The sequence below is a fragment of the Maniola hyperantus genome, chromosome Z, assembly GCF_902806685.2.
Source record: "Maniola hyperantus chromosome Z, iAphHyp1.2, whole genome shotgun sequence".
NCBI lineage: Eukaryota > Metazoa > Arthropoda > Insecta > Lepidoptera > Nymphalidae > Maniola > Maniola hyperantus.
In genome coordinates, this window is record NC_048564.1 from 4,235,334 (window position 1) to 4,256,923 (window position 21,590).

Below are 21,590 nucleotides of genomic sequence, written 5' to 3' on the forward strand. Positions count from 1 at the left end.
AATCTCAAACAATAGCATGTACTAGTAAATAAAATATCATTAATTGGGCCCATTGAAAATATTCGCGCAAATTGTTTACTAACATACCTATCAAAACATCGTGAAGAAACCTGCATGCCTGAGAATTCTCCATAATGTTTTCAAAAGTGTGTCAATTCGCACTTGACCAGCGTGGTAGACTATAGTCAAAACCTACTCCATGAAAATTAAAGTGTTATTTCTTGTACCATGCTACCGAACATTTCGTGTGCGAGTCCGACTCCATCCCATCCCATTATTTCCATTAACAACAATAAGTCGCAACTGGAAAAAATCTGAAATATTTCACTGACTCTACACTAATTTTGAACTTCGACTAATTCGAGCCCGGGACCTGCCACTAACAAGATAGCGCTTACCACTGCGCCAAGGAGGTCGTCAATAGTATAGGAAATCACATAATAGTATAAGAAATAAAACAAAGGTTTTTTTGTTTTTGTAAGCTTTATTGAAAAATTTCTTACCTAGTTCGTAACCTACAATTTGTTTCATAGTATAGAAGACTAAAGTGCACCCAATATCATAGTAGCCAGGACATATAATTTCGTGTGAAATACGTTAAAATATTTTCATCATGTACGTCCATATTCGACACATAGATAGTTATCAGGAAAATACGCCAAATTAGTGTTTCAAATAATAATTGTACATTTTTCGATATCAATTTAATTGATTGTGTGAAAGTGAGTATGGACCATTATTGAGAAGGGAACGAGGAGAAATTTCTCAACAGTTACAATTATTTATTGAATACAACATCGATATTCTAATAAACCTGGTAACCTATTACCGTTTCAATAATTTCTCCAAATCATTCCGTCGTTAAAGGTATATTATTGCGTTACTGTTTTATTCAATCCTGTTTGCGAATGAATATGCAAAGCTGAATTTTTTCAATACTATATTTATTATAAATATAAATATATAACGGCTAAACTCGAATAATTTCGAACCCGTCCAGGGTTCTTTTTCAAGAAGTCGTGAGCCACGGGGCCTCGACACTCGGCACGTTGTAAAGGGGGCTGTCGGCTGAGTTTGGGGGATAGGTAGCTCCAGATCATTTACCGCCGGTTCCTGAAATCTCTTACGGTAGATCCATACATGCCGCCAGGTTCAACCCGCTCGCTGGCCGAACCCGGGGGTATGTGTGGATCCACCATTAACATAGTCTACGATGCCTGGCCTACGGTAATGGTGCTAGTGACGAAGATCTGCACGAGAGATGACCTGGACCCACCTTCAGCTCAACCTCAGGACTCCTTACTGCCGCTCCTTTGGTGCCGCGTCGTGAGGAAAGGCCGATTAAAAACCCCGGACGGATTCGAGTGAGTGAGTTTAGCCATCAAACATGTAATAGGTATATTTATAATGAATATCACTCTCGATAGTTTAAACACTCAAATTCCACATTTTCAGTGGAGACATTATTGATACACTTCGTGCGTATTTATTACTGAATGTAGTAACTGGCACGATATTAGACTATGCAGTCCATAGCTACAGGACACAACACCAATTTAAACTGTTCATGAAAAGCTGCACAAAAGCTTACAAAATCATAATAATCAAAATAAAGTAAATGTGTTTATTATTGTAAAACTAAATTCAATACTTTTACAAAATGAGTTTCCAAGACAAAAACCAGCACAAGTGCAAGTTTTTCATGAAAACATAAACAATCATAATAAACAAATATAGTAAACGTGTTTATCATCGTTAAACTAAATTTAATACTTTAACAAAAAGCAGGAAAAGTGTGAGTTCTGTATGAAAGTTTAAACAAATATAGCAAACATGATTTTCACTGTAAAACCAAATTTGATACTTTTACAAAATTAGTTTTAAAGACGAAAAAGCAGGACAAGTATAAGTTCTGTATGAAAGTTTAAACAATCAAAATAATCAAATATAGTAAACGTGTTTATCATCGTAAAACTAAATTTGATAATTTTACAAAATCAGTTCTCAAGACAAAAAATCAGGACAAGTGTGAGTTCTGTACGAAAGTTTAAACAATCATCATAATCAACTAGGTATAGTAAACGTGTTTATAATTGTAAAACTAACAATCTTTTACAAAATTAGTTCCCAAGACTATAAAAGCAGGACAAGTGCGAGTTTCTCTTAAGTTCAGATTTCCTAGGATAGCAGTGATGACGCATAACAATCACATGACAACGCTAGAGATAGAATACCTTTAGACACTGATGTACCTAATGGTGTCAAAATTGTTCCCTAAGATGCCATGCCATCATGTTTCATTGGACAACGTTTTAGGACATCATCTGACCCTTTAGAGCGGACTCTATGTCTATCCTAGGAAACTAATACTGACTAGTTACAACTAACAGTGTTCCGTTTTCCTAAACTCATAAGTTATAATACTTTTTGACTAGACCTTTTCAGAAGGTACAATAAGAACTAAAAAAAACGTTATCACTTATAACCATATAATAAATACTTAACTCAATAACTTATACTTAACTCAATAAGGTACGTAGTATTCTCTTAAACGATATATTAAATCATAAACACCTTTATATATTACAATGAAACAATAATAATTAAATTATAAATTATGACTGGGACCGATCTCACAACATCGACTATACGTTCTATTACTACTACATTAAATATGATATATGGTAATAATATGAAAACATTTACACATATAGTCGGATTAATTTGAATCCGCTTTGATGAATATTTGAATATTCGTATGAGATTTGTATATTGCACAACGTAATATAACATAAATATCAAAACTAGAAAACGAGTAGGAACATAATTCGGTAAAATATCTCCCAAGCGGGAGGAAGGAAAGAAATATACTTCTTTTACCGAACTGATAATAAGTACATTTACTATCAGTAAATTATATATGATATTATCAAGAATATAACCAATGTTTTAATAATGCGGTAGATGAAATCGGAATGTTCACTTTTCATATAATATATTGAAATAGTGGGAATGTAGCCTTAATATAATTTCAATATTTAAATAAAAACATTGATAATAATGATATAAATAATATATGGCATAAATTATATGGCATTTCGACAACGAACGCGGGGCTGAGCCAGGCAACCGCTTTCCACAGCGTTAGTGAAGAGAGCCGTAGTTTTTCCTATCACAAGACCTGCGTCCGATCCCGCGTCCGCCTTGCCAGCCGGTGAGAAAGCGGCCGACACGCGGACGCCCAGCGATATTAAATGTTCCACTAGATGCAGCGCTTCATACTAACAACACGTTCTGACGTACGTCGGCGCTCGCACTCCTGTCAATCGTATTCCGCTTTACGCAGCAGTCCATTCGAACAAATGAAACTTGCACGATAACTCTAAATTATCATTCACGTTATAATATTTGAGTAGGTATAGCTTTAGTACCAATAGTCTGGTCTAACTTATCGAAGAAACAGACTGCATCGAAAGCGAATTAGGTTCGATTAACAGGAGAGAGGTCAACGATGTTCGTTGGAGCATGTTGTTATTATGAAGCGCCACATCTAATGGAACATTAATATTGCTGCGGACGCCAAAGCCGCCCGCGACGTAACTCAAGCTTCGCTACCTTGCGGTTCCTGACCCGCGTCGCCTACTTCTCGTTCTCAGGTGACACGTCAATAGCGGAGCAGTATCTTATACATCGAGTTTATCTTAGGAGCACCTATGCACAAACTCGTCGAGTATCACCAATCTTTATTCTAAAAAAAATAATCTAATTTCACTTAAATCACTTATGCCAAACGTTTTAAACGTTTGTTTAATGCCAACCTATACTCTGAGACAGGCAAGTATTTTCCAAAATGTTTGAAAGCTCAAAGTTGCGACAAGATTCCGAAAGTAAAACAAAAAGCAAAACCGCTTACAAGTCAATAACAATGAGTGTCATTTTCAGGTAAATCTGAGTATTTTTTTAAAATCTGTTACGAGTATTGTTTTTAAAGATGCACGTATAATAATTATACTGTGGTATATCAAATATCGATCGATTAGAGCTCGTCTCAAGTGTAAGTGCACCCGAGCGCCACGACAAAACGTGCACGTCTATAAACAAAGGTTAATTGAAAATATAAATCACCCCCTGACAAGTGAATGAATGTGCATATTTGGCAGGCGCGCTTCACTTTAGGCTGCATCATCACCTATTCGGTGAGATTACAGCAAACGCATGTCTATTTAGTTAATAAAATGTACAATATATGGTTCACAATCCTGTGATCCGATAACTCACCGTGCCGCGTCACTATAAACCTCAACACCTCAGTATGTTTTTTTAAACTAAGGACCTAGCATCTCCCTCCTAATCATTTGCTTTTGGTTTCTCCAATTCAAAATACCGAATAACGGTTTAAATTTACTATATAATATAATAGATATTTATTAAAATGTAGACTTATATTACGGCGCAATTACGCCTACTTACATTTTTACTTAATTATTTTTAACAACGTATTTTTTTTGGTATATTGCGAGTGCACAGCTGTATGATCATTTAAAAATTGTATAAAGCATCAATTGACTCTACAGTACACTTAGTATACATTCATTTAAAAATATAATCACTGTAAAAAAATCTTTAAATATAAACGAAACAGCCAATGGATGGTTCGTAAATTTGTGATTCACCTTGCTATAATGGAACGGCTCTACGATACGATTGACAGCGGCCACCACAATTCGTGATATTACGAATCAATTACCGGATCCCGCTGGTGGGGCCAAACCATTATGGTTTGACAATTGTTGTGATTAGCTGAATTTAACGTATTTTTGGTGTAATTGTGCATTTTAGCCAGCAGTGCAAGAGTTTGGACCAACCAGTAATTGCGTTCATCAAACCACAGTGTGACAATTGATAGTAGAATAGCTGTTGCTATGAAGTATTTATAGTGTTTTGTCAATTCCGAGTAAATTCTTAAATTCGAGCATTTTAAAATGGATGTTTTGTGGAGTTCTGTTTAGAATTGTTATTTTTATGGTCGTCTATTCCAGACTATGAACTTTACGTTACGGTCATAACCACATTTATATACATCAACAACCGTTTAGATGTTAGAAATATTCAATTTACATAGTTGGTTCGTAAAAATTAAAAAAACAATAACAAAACGATTAAATTTTAACTACATTTATAGTTTTATAATCCTTTCTCCACGGACACTTCAAGAAAAGGTGGCGAGAACTATCTCGCCCTAATCAAACTTATCAAGTTAGCATACTAGAGTTCACCTAATACGGGAACAGTTCTTGCAATTCACGAAGGCGAGTGAACTTTACTTGTAGTTACGTCGTATACATGGACATTGCGTAAGTGTGCGTGCATATCGGACCGATCAGTCGCGAGATTTATTTTACCACTTACACCGATACGACTTAAACACAAGCATGAGCCACTCGCCCTCGTGAAATGCAAGAACTATACAAGTCGTCGCCGTGAGTAGTTGAACGCACACTTAAATTACAAATGGAAGGAGATTGGCAAGTTAGGGCTACGAAATCTCGGTTAGAGCGAACAATTATAAATATATCACACGAAAAAAGGACAAAATGAGCTAAAAAAATACTGATTATTCATTTTCATAAAATTTTGAAATAACGGACCCATCAATGAGGATGAAAGTTACGATTAAACGAAATTGGCTTGGTAGCGCATACTGTTGTCCATATTATGAGTGAGAAAGACAACGTACAAGATTTAATATACAATGCATAAGACGTCGGATGTTTTAAGAAAGGTGACAACTTTTCATTTTACTTGTTCGCTTTGACTGGGGCCCGTGGTTCTGATGGATTCGTCATTTTGTCCCAACCCCTGAAACTTGCCAATCTACTTTCCTAGCGATGTATGGGCCATGTCAAAACAGTAGCCATGCAAAACTTTGGAACTTAGTTGGATTAGACGGAAGAAAGAAGGTCGGTCGATTAAAAGGCGTGCGCGTGGCGACATACGCCGCAGCCGAGCGCAAACTCCTCGCCCGTTGGCGGATGCTGCACGTGCAATGGACACTCGTCCGAGGTGCCGGGCAGTTGTTCGCCCTTCGGACCTGTCCGACAAACAAGACAAACTTCAACACCTACCAATACTACTCTAGGTGCCGATTTCACCAACGTTGAGTGACGTTTAATCGATGAATAAATTGGGCGTAATAAATGTATTGTGCTGAAAACGTGCCAAAATATCAAATTTAATCTCGGATAAGATTTATTTTACGTTGGTGAAATCGGTCGTGTAATGCGTTTAAATAAGAATAGGAATAAATTTCCGCCATGTTGTAAATGACATTTTTCGTGATGAGATGTAGCACAAAACAACCACAAAACACTATGGTTTGTTAGTTTTGAGGGAACGGATAAGTTTACTCTACTATGTCAACTAAGACATACTGCTGAAATTGTTATCCATACCGGAGTCGAGTTATTCTTGTATAATGATTGTTTGGAAAGTAAATAGAATAGTTATCTAGTAGCGATTCTAAACAACTTAATAAAATAATAAATACCGGCAGGACATTGCGGCAGAAGATGTCTGGGTATGTTGGTGACGCGTTGGAAATCATCGTGGCAAGAGTTGCAGAAGTGTGACGTGCCGAAGCAGAAGAATACCGCTACCTGTCGACACGAAAACCATATTTTAGTGACAGGGACAGTAGGGCCGATTCTCTTGTACACAATCTCTAAACTAAACTAAATTAACAGGTCTAAATCAAGTGCTATCCTTTTCCGCAAGCAACATTATGAACGGGATAGCAATAGATTTAGACGTGCCATTTTAGTTTAGTTTAGAGATTGTGTACAACGGAATTAGCCACATTGTTGAATTTATAAATAAAGGTTCTTCTCTCTTTAAAAATTTATTTAATGTTGCAATTTTTCTATTTACAAAAAAACACTAGGCTTAAAATTTTTAACGAATCGACACCCAGTGTCATCATCATGATCAACCCATCGCCGGCTAACTACAGAGCACGGGTCTCCTCTCAGAGAGACAGGTTTTGGAAATAGTCTACCACGCTGGCCAAGTGCGGATTGGTAGACTTCATACACCTTTGAGAACATTATGGAGAACTCTCAGGCATGCAGGTTTCCTCACGATGTTTTCCTTCACCGTTAAAGCAAGTGATATTTAATTACTTAAAACCACATAAGTAACTCCGAAAAGTTAGAGGTGCGTATCCGGGATCGAACCCCCGACCTCCGATTAGAAGGCGAACGTCCTAACCACTAGGCTATCCGCTATCACAGCTTTTTACACCCAGTGTAGACATGAAAAATTATATTTTAAAACTAGCTTATGCTCGCGACTTCAACCGCGTGGACTACACAAATTTTAAACCCCTATTTCACCCCCTAGGGGTTGAATTTTCAAAAATCCTTTCTCAGCAGATGCCGACGTCATAATAGCTATCTGCATGCCAAATTTCAGCCTGATCGGTCCAGTAGTTTGAGCTGTGCGTTGATAGATCAGTCAGTCAATCCTTTTTAACCGACTTCAAAAAAAGGAGGAAGTTCTCAATTCGTCGGAATCTTTTTTTTTTATATATATTTAGATACTCACAGAGCAGCAGTATCGACACTTGTACTCCAAGAAGTCTGCTGCGTGCTTGGGGCAGACGCGCGCGCCCGCTACGTCGCTGCAGGCTCCACAAACTAGTTCTGTGGGCTCCCACCAACCGCTATTCTCCACTTCGCAACGCGCAAGCCCGCCGAAATACGCCTGCATTTATACGTCAAAAACATTATACATCAAAACTAAAGCAAATTAAAACGCGCAGTGAAATAAATGATCAGCGCCGTATCGTTTCAATTAGTTTCTTTAGGCCCTTCATACATTGCAATACTCGCAAGACGCTACCGCAGTCGCATGCCGGTAGAATACATGTTTGCTACTCGAGTTTCGTACAATATGCTTCTAAAAACAAAGAATTCTTCTTGAACTGTAATTTCAAACTGCTGATCCGCCGCTATTTTGCCGAGATTCGTAGGAAACACGACGTGGGGTGACGACAGGGTGGGTATCGCGACACTAGTAGCAGACGGGTAGGATACCGGTAGCGAAGTGTATGTGAGATACTCCGAGACTCACGTAGGATTCTAGTCGTCTGTTAGTATCGTAATGTAAGAAGGGCCTTATTGTCACGCTTTATACCTTTCCGCATTTATGGCAGACGTAATACGCATATCGCTCCATGGCATAGGCGGCGGGGTCCGCGAGCGAGCGTCCGCGCGTGCCGCCGGCCCCGAGCCCCTCGTACTCCAGCCGCATCAACGCCTTTCGTCGCACCTCATCGGACAGGCGCCGTATGGGAGCCAATAGCTCCTCTAGGGTCCAGTGTGTCATATCCTCCTGTGCCACCAATTTAATCCGTTACAATTTTCAATACTAATAAACACGACTAAAATGGTATAAAACTTATTTTATTCGGTCATATAGGTATGAGTGACAGAGACAACGCTCTACAAAGCCGAAAAATCATTTTAATGACTGATGTACATTACTTTCTGTACGTCGCGTCGTTTACATCAGCTTTGCGTAAGTGTGCGTGCGTGTCGGACTAATCAGAGTCGCCAGCAAGAGCTCGCAAAAACACACATTTAGTGTACCTTACTTATACCGATACGACTTAAACAGCTACAATACATAATACCCATAACCTTGCGTCACTGACCTTACAAATGGGACACTGTGCGAAGGAAAATGTTATTCGTGGTCCCACCCACTTGTTTGCCAAGACTTTCTTGCAGCAGTGTAGATGGAAGACATGCCCGCAACTTAGCTGAAAATAAGAATTCAAACTGACGAACTAAGGAATACCAATCCTATATTTAGATAAATATACTTTTAGCTGACGCCAATGTGTGATGGCATGGATGGATTAGTGTTATTAGGGTACCTACTTACCTACCAGTACGAGGCAGAAGATAATGTACATCAACCTTTAGAGTGAGATTTCAGCTTTGTAGAGCGTTGTCTCTGTCACTCATACCTGTGACGGTTTGTCGGTCTCAACGACAGAGACAATGCTCTACAAAACCGCTATCTCTTTCTAAAGGTCGATGTACATTATCTTCTGTAGCGTATTGTACAAAAATTGTATACAACCATTTACTTATTTACCAACTTCCTATCCTGTTGCTGCCCCGATATTTTTCTTTCGATACAAAGAAATGATCCTTACATAAAACTGAGTCAATCGACATTATTTTTTTTAAGTTAATTTCATTTATTGACAAAAAATTGACTATGCCAAATTGTTTTCACAAAAAAAGACCTAAAGTTTTGTTGTTTGTACAGTTAATTAAAAACTATTATAAAAATTATAAGCATTATATTATATTATTGGTTTGGTACCTGTATAGCGGGCGCCGCCTGCAGCGGGTCGGTGAAGCAGATCATGCACATATCGTCGGCATCCTGGCGCAGAGACTCGGCGCCCGCGCAGCCGAACAGGCACGGCAGGCACGAGCGCTCGCCGCGCACGCCGCCGCACGCGTGCCCGCACCCGAGCACGCGGCTGCACGCTTCTCTCCCGTGCTCCTGCGGGAAAATCACATTTGTTAACATCATTCCACCAGCAGGTATTAAAGAAAGATCGAAGAAAGAAACACAGATATAAATAGTATAGACTAATAATATTAATTAAAACATGCCTCCTGCGAACGTGTCATTACTCATTAGACGCCTGATATTGCTGATCGGCTCACACATTGTTTATGGCAAGTGACTGTACTCGCAGGCCCACTCACACCTCCTTGCCTATCCCCCCGCACAAGAATTTCTCGCCCTCTCGATCCCGCTGAACTCCGCCAGCACCTTCACATTATGTCTTCAAACTCTCATTACATACCTGACACTGCACATCGGCGTACACGTTCTATGGCGAGCAAGCCGGAGCTGAGCTTTGTCCTGAGCGCCGCAGAAGCAACACGTGCCCGCAAGCCCCGCCCGCTCCCCATTCCCCGCGCTGCCGACTCGCCAATACCTGCAGCTTCCGCGCCCTCGTTCCCAAGGAATTCCACCCGCGCCTTCACTTTATTAAAACCTCCACATGTCTCCTCGAACTCTCATTACATACCTGGCATTGTTGGTCAGCGCAGACATTGCCAATGGCGAGAAGGCCGGAGTTTCCACGGGCGCCGCAGAAGCGGCACGTGCCCGCCAGCCCCGCCCGCTCCCCGGCCCCCGCGCCCCCCGCGCTCCCCGTCGCGCCCGCACTAGCGGATGCCGCGCCCTCGATGCCGCGGAACTCCACTAGCGCCTTCAGTGTGCGCCGATCCACTAACAGCAATAACCAGAATAGTTTCGCTCGCCCGCATCCCTCGTGGATGTCGATTCGGATGGCGCTTTCTTCCTCTTTACATATCTGGACAAATCAAAAGTATTATTAGAGATTGCGTTTTTGACGTTTCGTTGTCAGATATAAAAGTAATGCGAGAGGGCATACAATTTTATTTTGTATATGACTAACAGATGTCAAAAACGCAATCTTTAGAAAACCATCGAATCAATCACGGATTTTTAGAAAACCTCGCCGATTTTCGAAAATTCCACTCGAGTGAAGCAGGGGAGGAACAGCTCATAATATTATGAAATCCTGTCATAAAATCTTATTATAGATGTTCTATTTCACGATGACTGCTCTGCCTTGGTTGTAGTAGTGAGTGCAGCGAATAATCGTTAACGCATTGTGTGCGTTACGTAAACCACGTTGCACTCGAAACTAAACGTCACGCACAGACAATGTGTACGTGTGCACTCACTCTCACAAAGATAGCCGGGTTTCGTGAAGTATCACGATCTGTACCTGTCGTTGATGGTTGCGGGCTGCTCTATTAAGATGCAGGATTGAGTCGCACGCGGAGCAGAGGGCCCCGCAAGAGCGACACTCGATGACCGCCAGCGTGGAGCCGTCGTCGTGGTTGGTGCAGTGTGGCCGCGCCTCCGCTGCTGAATCACGCCCGCGCGATTCGCGACCTTCATTTGACCGGTTCATACTGACAATAATACAAATTATCATTATTTTGCAATACTTGTTTCGCTGTAGCATGCTGCGGTCTACACCATCATGATCAACACATGACCAGCTCACCACTGAACATGGATCTCCTCTCAGAATAGCACTCTTCGCACGGTCTACCACGCTGCCAAAATGTAGATTGGCATACTTCACACACCTTTGAAAATACTTTCGAGAACTCTAAGTGCATGGAGGTTTCCACACGATGTTTTGCCTCACCGTTTAAGCAAGTGATAAGCACATTATGTCCGGGATTCAACTCCAGATCCCCCACTAGGACGCCGACGACTTAACCACTTTGGGTACTCTCCTATTTACCACATACAAAAAATATCTACCGTGGTCCTGATACTTAAATAGCTAAACAAAATTAACAATTGGCAGGCTTTACAGTATACTCACAGTTCAATATGATGGTGATCGCAGACGCAAAGCGAGGCCAGCGCGAGCCAAACAGTGGGCGAAGCGATGCAGCGCGCCGGGTGACGCTCGGCTTCTTCTATCTGCGCCACCGCACGCACGTATTGCGCTAACGCCGTCCGTGTGTCCAAGCCCCATGAGTCGGACACCTTATCCTGTATTTGCAAACAATGGTGTAAATTAGTTACGGAAACTATTCACGCATCACAGTAGTGTTATCCTTCTTCGCAGGGAACAATATGAACAGGATAGCCTACATTTAGATCTGTCAATTTAGTTGAGTTGAATTTTTTTGACGTAAGCCGTACCGCCAAGCAATTTAGCATTTCGCATGCTGCGTAGAAACTGGCCTGGGGTACGGGCCTTAATGAATCTGGTTACTTGGTTGGTACTGGTTAGATCGCAGTCAAGGGCTAACTTGTATAGAAATTAAAAAAAAACCAGAATCTTACCTCCGCCATATCAGTCAAAAGCCTGGCTACAAGGTGCGCATGTTTCTGAGTGGTCTCCCCGCGCATGAACCAGGCGGCGGGCGGCGCGGGCGTCACGCTGCCTCCCAGAGACACCGTGCCCGGGCTTGTGGCGCCCACTCCCTTCACCTTCACTTGCACGGTCATCGCCTTACCCACGTAACACACGAGGTGATCCAGCAACGTCACTCTAAAAAAATTCAATAGACCACATGCGGAGCGAACAACTAATATTAAATTATAAGTAATCTTCAAAAACATTATTATAAAGAGCTTCCGAGACGGTAAAGTGGCTTGACGTCAAGCACGTAGATTTGTTTGGCTTGATCAAGCTGCTTAACGACATCTTGATGCGCCCGTCAAACGGCTTGATCAAGCAAACGGCACTTTTCTCACATCGCGTCAAGCAAAAACATAAAATTGCATCAATGACGCACCAAGCACGTAAATGCTTGTCTCAAGCATCAAGCAAACTTTGTAAACGGTCAAAATGTTTGACTCGAGCAAAAATCTTCGTGCTTGACGTCAAGCCGCTTGACCGTATCGGCAGCTCTTTAGCCTTTTAAGAAAGTTGTGTCTTCTTACCGTGCTGTCATATCGCCGCCGTAGTTAAGAGCGGATAGCATTTTTTGCGGAGGCACCTCCGCAATCATTCGTCGAAGTAAGGAGATCACCTTCAAAAATAATGCAAATTATGTAAAGTAATGTGTGCGAGAGGGCACATAATATTATTTTGTATGTAACAGACAATGACAAAAGCCCAATCTCTAGTTGGCTCTATAATAGGTATCCGTCAATAATATTATAGTTTTAGAGCATGAATTTAGACCTAACGAATACCTAAATAATTATAATCAAAAATTGCGGACCGGCAGGAATCGAACCCGCGTCTCCTGGGATTGCGCCCGAATACCATTCCATTGAAATGAATACGATTGAAAGGCCGAAAGTGTCAAGTGGATTGGAATCTCATTGTTCGAGATTTTGTGACAGCGCTTACCGCTGTCGGTAAATGTTAGAGCGCCTGCAGTTTCTAATTATTTTTTGCTTTTAATCCTACTAATATTACAAATGTGTAAGTGTGGATATTTGGATGTTTATAACTCAATCACGCAAAAACGGCTGAACGGATTTGGATGAAATTTGGAATGGAGATAGATTATACCCTGGATTCACATAGGCTACTTTTATCCGAGAAATTCAAAGAGTTCCAGAGGGATTTTGAAAAATGTAAATCCACGCGGACGAAGTCGCGGGCATCCGCTAGTATCTACATAACTAGTTTATTTGTTTTGAGACACGTAAAGAGTATAAGAGCGTGATATAGCAGCGCATCAGGGATTCAGACAAAAACTTCGGACGAAAATGCGCGCTTTAAGACTAATACAGAGTCGAAGCGAATCGAAGAAGTTTAATAAACCTTTATGGTATACCTGTCTTTGAACTCGTTCACTGCCGGTGTGCAGCAACGCGAGCAAGTCAACCAGCAGCTCTGTTCGCTGCGCGAGATGTGCGCGTCCTACCGCGCTGCCGCTCAGCGCCAACAACTGTCGGAATAGAGTATTTCACACTAATGCGAGAAAATATTCATTTTCGGGTTTCTTCATTTACATTGTGCTTATAAGACCTACAAACATACTTGCCAAATTTCAGGAATCTAGGTCAACAGGAAGTACTCTATAGGTTTTCTTGATAGACACGACAGATAGGCGGAAAGACAAACAGGCAGACAGGATCCTATAAAGGTACCTTTATCCTTTTGAGGTACAGACCCCTAAAAATAAAATAAAACAAATTTAACTCACAAGCGAGAGCATCTCGAAGCAGTAGTTGTCCTGTAAGTGGTGAGTGAGCGGCGGGCGCGGCGGCTCGCCTTCGCATTCGTTCACCTCCGCGCACAACAACGTGGTCTCCCAGTCGTCACGCACGCGCGTCGCCTCGCAGCCAATCGCGCACACTATGTGAGACATCACCTGGACACATCGTTTCACAATGATAAAGTTTCACGATGTTAACATCATATTTCATCATCATGATCAAAATCTGCTCAATTCAAAGTCAACGTCAACAAGCAATGGTCTGAAAAGAAACCCACAATAACTCAGCCCGGTATCCTTTTTAGTATCACCATTTCACATTGACCAAACCAAAGCTAGTAAAGCAACTCATTCCTAAGCGTTCTCTTCATTCGTTTCTTTAATGAATAATAATGAATATTTATTGATAACAAAAATTGCTTTCATATGATCAACCCATCGAAGGCTCACTGCAGAGCACGGGTCTCCTCTGAGAGTGAGAAGGGTTTGGCCATAGTCTACACATAGGCCACACTGGCCATGTGCGGATTGGTAGACTTCACACACCTTTGAGAACATTATGAAGAACTCTCAAGCATGCATGTTTCCTCACGATGTTTTCCTTCACCGTTAAAGCAAGTGATATTTAATTATTTGAAATGCACATAACCCCAATAAGTTACAGGTACTGAACCCCGACCTCCGATTAGAAGGCGGACGTCCTAACCACTAGGCTATCACAGCTGTATATCATATTTAAAACAATGGAATTATTAAAATATAGATCAGAACTAATAAATGACGGAGAACTTAATTATTTAACTTTAAGTATTTTAACGCACAACGATTGCGGTCACACGAGTGTTACGTCACTTTACCAAGCCGAAACCGTTGCAATAGGTAAACGCGTCCCATCTTAGGCTGCATCATCACTTCCTATCAGGTGTGATTGTGGTCAAGCGTTTGCCTATAATGAATTAAAAAAAACACAAATCTTTCAATCGCTTAGGCTGCATTATCTTCTATCTGGTGTGATTGCGGCCAAGCGCAAGCTAATATATAATAGTTTAAATAAAAACCTGTTGCTGCAGCGAGGTAAGCTTGTGGCCGGCGAACAGAATGCCGACCACGTGTTCGCGCAGGTCGCTGTCGTCGCCAGCCGCCTCCTCCGCGGCCGCACCTTCGCCCGACTCGGTGCTGGAGTTGAGGTCCCACTCCAGCAGTTTTCCAAACACCTAACAACACAAGATCGTAAAGGTTGAGTGACGTCACACGCTGGAGTTCCACATGATACGTTATTGTTCTTGCAAGCGAACATTAAAAGTTCCATAACTTTTTCATTTGTTGAGATATTTTAATGATTCTTTCATATTTTTGTTATATTTATTCTTTAGGTCCCATTCCAGAAGTTTTCTAAATACCTAATAAGATAAAAGTCGTGTGACGTCACAAGCTGAAGCGCCGCGTGAAACATATTAATTATTCTTGCAAGCGCAACTTACGAGTTCCACAATTTTTTGTTTGTTGAGATATTTTGATGATTCTTTCATATTTTTGTTACATTTACTCAATGGTATTCAGATCCTATTCCAGCAGTTTGCCAAACACTTTTCAACTTCAGATAACAAGGCGCACGCGTGCGCCAAGTAATTCGTCAAAATATGCTCAATTCACAGTCAACGTCGACAAGCACTGGTCCGGAAAGAAACCCACACCAAACTCAGCCGGGTATCTTTTTTAGTATCAACATTTCACATTTACCATACCAAAGCTATTAAAGCAAACTCATTCCTAAGCGTTTTCTTTATCCGTTTCTTTAATGAATAATGAATGTTTTATTGATCACAAACATTGCTTACATATACATGGAATCCTGGCCCCTAAATAAGGAGACCCGTATCTTAGGGGCAACATCCCGTATATTAGACACCATATTATTAAAGAAAGAAAGAAAAGAAAGAAAACTTTTATTTGATCACAATACCTACTACAATAAACCTTAAAAGCTAATTAAGTTAATCTACATAATTAAACTAATAACAAAAAAATATAATAATAAAAAATAATACCTATATATATACAAGTACGTGTGACCAAATATAGGTCTCCCACTCAGCATCATGCTGCAGCAAGCTGCAGCGCTGGTTTTCAGTGGGAGCCTTAACAAGTGAAGTCACGGACGATTTACCTAGTACAGTATATTATAAAAATAAAATACGCAAACAACTAAACTAAGGTTTGAACAAGTAACTAAAAAAAAAAAAAGACAAACAATATAAGAAAACTAAGACCGTACATAAAAAAATAAAAAAATAAATAAAATAAATATGAGAAGAGGTATAACGGAATTATTATAAATGATGATTGTAAAAACAATAAGTGCAATATAATATGTGACATAAGTGCTGAAACGATAGGTGCTGATCCGAATAGTATGAAATGATTAAGTAATTAATTTTAACTTGTAATTTTTTGTTGTATAAGAAGATAAGTTTTTAATTTAGTTTTAAAAGTTCCAAGAGATATTGACGATTTTAACGGCGGTGGTAGATCGTTCCAGCACTTAGTAGCTGCAAATTTAAAGCTTCCCTTAAATGCCGCTGTTCTATGCCTTGGTGTAGATAGAAAGAGGTGGGAATTTCGTGTAACGCGTGCTGACTTATCACCAAACCACATTAGTTTCTTACGCAGGTATTCTGGAATTCCGTGTTTAAGTACCCCAAAAAGTAGCGTGGCAAGATGTAGCTTTCTACGTGCTTCCATCTTCAAGAGATTTACTTCGTTAATGTAAGGAGTGACATGTGAGCGTGGTGGAATATTGAAGCAAAACCTAGCACAGGCGTTTTGAACACGCTGAATAATCTTTTTAGTCCTACTAAGGAGACGAGGTCCATACACCGTGTCAGCATAATTTAACCTTGACAGAACAAGTGATTCGCACAAACGTATTCTTAGCTTTACACTAATATAGGGCCTCATTTTATAAAGCAACTTTAGGCGATATAAGCTATTACGGACAGCGTTAAGGATGTGAGTCTCGAAATGTAGTGTGGTGTCAAAAACTACTCCCAAATTTCGAGCTTCTCGTACCTTTTCAATTATATTATTATTAATTTTTATTATAGGATTGAGCGAGTTTATTTTAGCAACAACACTTTTGGAACCCAATACCATACATTGAGACTTACCAGGATTTAGTACTAAACAGTTCCTTTTTGACCACATATGTATTTGCTCTAAGTCGGAATTAAGTTTGGATTCAGCTGCCGCTGTGTCTATGTCACCAAAAGAGATGTACAGTTGTGTATCATCAGCATAAAGATGGTACAAGCAATGATTAATGCAATTTGTAATGTCAGCTGTATAAATTGCAAACAACAGGGGGCCAAGAATGGATCCTTGAGGAACTCCTCTGATCACAGGAGATAAATTTGAGACTGAGAGTGTGCTATCATTTTTAATTACTTCAACAAACTGCACTCTATCGCTTAGGTAGCTATCAAACCATTTTACAGTTGGGTTGTCGAATCCGTAATATGATAGCTTGGAAAGAAGAAGAGTTGTATTCAAAGAGTCAAAAGCTCTTGAGAAATCTAAAAGAACAAGCAACGTACCCATACCCTGATCTTGTGCCGTCAGGATGTCATCTACCACGGTTGCAAGAGCGGTAGTGGTGCTGTGTCCTTTTCTAAAGCCTGACTGGAAAGTTGGTATTATCTTATTTTCTTCCGCGTATTCTGTTAACTGCAGAGCCACGACCTTTTCTAAAATTTTTGAGATGCAGGGCAGGATACTGATTGGCCTCAAGTCTTTAAAACTAAGGGGATTATTACATTTTGGCAATGGTTTTATTCTAGCTACTTTCCACACATCAGGAAATGTAGACGTAGATAAGGATTTATTAACTATTGCAGTGATAACATGTAATGTCTGTGGTAAGGTTAGTAAGAGCATCTGAAGAGATATGTCATCTACACCCTGTGCATTTGACTTCAGATTCCGAATAATCTTGGCAACGGTAATCTCATCCACTGGTTTCAGCGTAAACTGACCATGTCCATACCGGTGATATTCAAAATAGGAAAGGTCCGACAACGCTACCGCCTTTTCGCCTGGTACATCGAGAAAGTGTTTATTAATCATATTGGGGTCATTTAACATGGCTGGCAGTTCTTTCGATTTTTTCTTGTCCGTTATCAAAGATGATTTTTTTAAATTTCGCCATAATAAAGTTGGAGAATCAATATAAGCATTGATGTAAGTTTCATGAAAGGCTTTCTTTTCAGATTCCAATGCGTGTTTAACTAGAAGCTTCATGTCTTTATAATATTTTTTATGAGATTCAATCCCAGTGGCCTTTGCCCGTTCGTGACTTTTATTCCTGAGTTTTATCATTAATTTTACAACGTCAGTAATCCATGGATGTTGTTCCTTCAGCATCAGTTTTTGTAAAGGTGCATGCAAATTAAATAAATCTAAAATTATTCTATTAAATTCTAGCACAATATCATTTACATTATTATTACTATTTACAAAATTCCACGATATGCTATTTAAGTCTTTGTTAAAATTATCGATATTTATATTTTTTAAGGGTCTAATAGTAATCCAGCGCGGTGAGACCTTATCCTTTTTTAAACTGAGGGTGGATGAAACTATCGCATGATTTCCAAGTTCTGGTATGTGAGTAACTTTAACATCATGTATACGAGAGTCCGTACAGATCACATCAATAAGTGTGCTGCTTTGATCTGTGAAGTGCGTTGGCTCAGTTACTAGCTGTGTTAGATTTGTACAGTGTAGGAATTCGTGAAACAATTTTGTCTTATTGTCATCTTTTTTTAATAAATTAATATTGAAATCGCCTAATAATATCACACAATCAGCGTTACTAAACGAAGTAACTGATTGTGTAATAGCGTCAAAGAATTCATTAACGTCAAGCCACGGGGGCCTGTAGGCAGTTCCAATAATTAAACGACGTTTATTGACGGTTGTTCCTAGCCACATTTGTTCAACGTTGCTTGAAATAGGATGCTGATAAGCTCGCACACTCACACCTTGTCGAATATAAAAGCCCACTCCACCGCCTCTACCTCCGCGTACACTTTCAGGTCGTGGTATATGCCGTAATCTGTAACCAGGTACGACAGGTGCCCGGTCGTCCTGCCCCTTCCGAAGCCATGTTTCATTTATAGCTAAAATATCTATATCTAGACTGTCCAGAGCCGCCACAAACTCGTCATGTCGTGTTCCTAACGATCCAGCATTAAAAAGTCCAACCTTAAAGTATTTTTTATTGTCTTTGCCTGTGCTGGTAAAGAGTTATCTCTACGTTAAAATTCAATAAGTAATCTTTTAACATAAAAATTAGATAGGCTGCATCTGCTGGAACACTACACAATTGAAGAAAACAACTGTTACGGCTCGTTATGATAATTATTATGGAGCAACTTAATACTATGTTCGATATTTTTATAAAACAACGAACTAAAGTGCAACATGGCATGGCATAAAATATGTAAATTATCATTAAACATTCTCTAGTAAACAACTTAGTCAGGGTTAACAAACAAATTAGCAGGTATATTTTTTTAAATAAATTTGCTCTATGTTGTAGAGTATCAACATTAATTTTTTGCTGCCCTCTTAGCTTTTCAGAAAATATTATTATCAAACAAGACAAAACACAATAACTAAACCTAACTTGAATGCGGCAAAATAGTAGGATGCAATTAAACTCTATGCTCACTAGCATTTCCAACGCTGCTAGAGCCAAAAACACGTGCCAGGTCGTCGACAGATCGGATAGTATGGACTGGTTTACCTTCTCCTTGTCGAGTATATATTCGACCTCTTTTTGTCCAGGTAAATTTCCATTGTAAGCTTCTAGCTGCTTCACGTGCGGAATAGAAGAGTTTCCTATTTGTAGAGGTTAGGCGTTCGTTGACGTAGAATCGCCGTGGCGTGGCGTCAGCGCCAATGTCGGCTGAGGTAGCTCCCCGCCGCACTCTAGCGCTCTGTAGAAACTCGTCCCGCAACTGGCGTCTTGACAATCGCACTACAAGACGACGACTCCTTTTGGTCTCGCCTTTGTTTAACTCGAAGTTTTTGCCAACTCTTTCAGCGAATACAACATCTTCCTGTTTAAGTGCGAGGCCTAACTTTGTCGCCAAAACCATGACAGTCTGTGTAGAGTTTTCGCCTGCCACCTCTGGCAGATTGGAGATCTCTATATCCGACTGTAAAATGTCCTGTTCCCGGTCGTTATTATCTAGTTTTAGCTGGGCGATAGTCTGCTCCAACAAGCTTATTTTAGAGGAGGAGTCCGATTCCTTTAGGCCCTCGAGCGCACCTATTCTTTTTTCCAGGCCGTCGATTCTTTCATTCGATCCGGAAAGTAGACAGCGCAACTCAGAAATTTCTTGACGAAGGCCTTTAAATTCATGTCTGACTTCACGCAGTTCATCTCGAAATAAACGAATTTCTAGTCCCAATTCCACGCTGAATGATTGGGTTGTGTCGTGTGCCGAGTCGTTTAGATTCTGGTTGCCAGGGCTCATGGAGGCCGTAGGCTCTGGATCTTGGCTACCAACATTGCCCGCAGTCATAGTGGTCGTTTCTAACTGAGAGGGCATATTATAACTGGTGGCTATACCCTTCACAGGTGTAGCCGTATTACCCATTTTTGGCAACTTGCATTTGCACTCTGGACACATCCAATCTAATGGCGTTTCCGCGTCTTCTGAAATAGCGACGCATCCTTTATGGTAGATTGCAGAGCAGCCGCAAGCAATGGCAGCGACACCTACCGGTGAAAGGAATTTCCCGCAGGCCCGACACTTAGCCATGTTGAACCTTGTATTGATTAGGACAACGTATTGTGAACGTAGTTTAGGCAATCGACGATAGGTGGCTCACTTAGTAGTTTACGGAAATTCTAGTAGATGGGGCTAAAAGCAAAATTGTTTAGTCGACCTGCGCGTACAACTATTTGACGAGTCGATTTAACTACAGTAGTACCTACCCTCTTCTTGTTTTTATTTACACTCGGTGAACAGATTTAATCGAAGATTTAAGCTACTTTTAGGCCATTACCAGTCTTCAAAACACAGTCACTGCTAGACTATGGTCCTAGGTTTGCTAACAACACAGTGACACACTAGAAAACACAAGATTTTATATTACATCGATTAAAACACGTAAGAGATGCAACTGTTGCTGTCACGTCCGTGACGACCACGTATTACATGTATTCATAATGCTTTAGATCCGTACCTGTGAGGTGAGGAGTCTAAAGACCCTCAGAGTGTCTCTCTCAGCGAGCACGTGTAGCGGATGCGCCTCGGTAGAGTCAGGGGCGGCAGCAGGAGCCCCCAGCACGCGCACCTGTCGCACGCGCACCGCTGGCTCCGGCCCGCGCAACTCGCAGCGCACGCGAACCGACGAACCGGAGGATCCTGTACCCACATGTAACTTATCATAAACAATTTCATTAAAAGCGAAATACTCCCCTCACACACACACACTGATTAATCACGTAATCTCAGAAACTATAAAGTATACAAACTTAAAATTTGGAAGATAGGTTATTTCTAAGGCGTAAGTATTACTTGAGAAAATATTTTGTAGCAAATTAAATTAAATTACTTGACGATTCTAAAGCACTTGAAAAGTTTACTTGACTAAAAATATATTCCATTCTTTATAAAAATTCTTAAGCCGCCTAAAAATGGGGGTTGGAAGGTAATAGAAAAGTCCTATGTTTTTGAAACAGTACATTCTAAAACAGATTTTTTTTATTATTTTTTATTCATAATAGTTTTTGATTTATCGTGCAAA

General features: G+C 40.4%; 2 protein-coding genes across 9 annotated transcripts in view; both read right to left on the minus strand.

Moving 5' to 3' along the window:
* Positions 1-472: 472 nt before the first annotated feature.
* hiw (MYC binding protein highwire) overlaps positions 473-21,590 on the minus strand; it is a 136,557-nt gene continuing 115,439 nt past the window's right edge. For all 8 annotated transcript variants that reach the window (XM_069509001.1, XM_069509007.1, XM_069509005.1 and 5 more), the window contains 15 exons: positions 21,027-21,208; positions 14,828-14,983; positions 13,758-13,925; positions 13,386-13,499; positions 12,538-12,626; positions 11,935-12,142; positions 11,465-11,637; positions 10,850-11,039; positions 10,121-10,408; positions 9,397-9,582; positions 8,714-8,821; positions 8,194-8,391; positions 7,603-7,761; positions 6,548-6,656; positions 473-6,091 (listed from right to left, as the gene is read on the minus strand). In XM_069509001.1, coding sequence (XP_069365102.1) covers positions 5,970-6,091; positions 6,548-6,656; positions 7,603-7,761; positions 8,194-8,391; positions 8,714-8,821; positions 9,397-9,582; positions 10,121-10,408; positions 10,850-11,039; positions 11,465-11,637; positions 11,935-12,142; positions 12,538-12,626; positions 13,386-13,499; positions 13,758-13,925; positions 14,828-14,983; positions 21,027-21,208 — 2,450 coding nt within the window. In that variant the 3' untranslated portion in view covers positions 473-5,969. The remainder of the gene's footprint in view (positions 6,092-6,547; positions 6,657-7,602; positions 7,762-8,193; positions 8,392-8,713; positions 8,822-9,396; positions 9,583-10,120; positions 10,409-10,849; positions 11,040-11,464; positions 11,638-11,934; positions 12,143-12,537; positions 12,627-13,385; positions 13,500-13,757; positions 13,926-14,827; positions 14,984-21,026; positions 21,209-21,590) is intronic.
* Positions 15,707-20,842, minus strand: LOC138404490 (uncharacterized). The gene has a single exon (XM_069508602.1). The coding sequence runs from the start codon at positions 20,597-20,599 to the stop codon at positions 19,484-19,486; it is 1,116 nt and encodes a 371-aa protein (XP_069364703.1). The 5' UTR covers positions 20,600-20,842; the 3' UTR covers positions 15,707-19,483.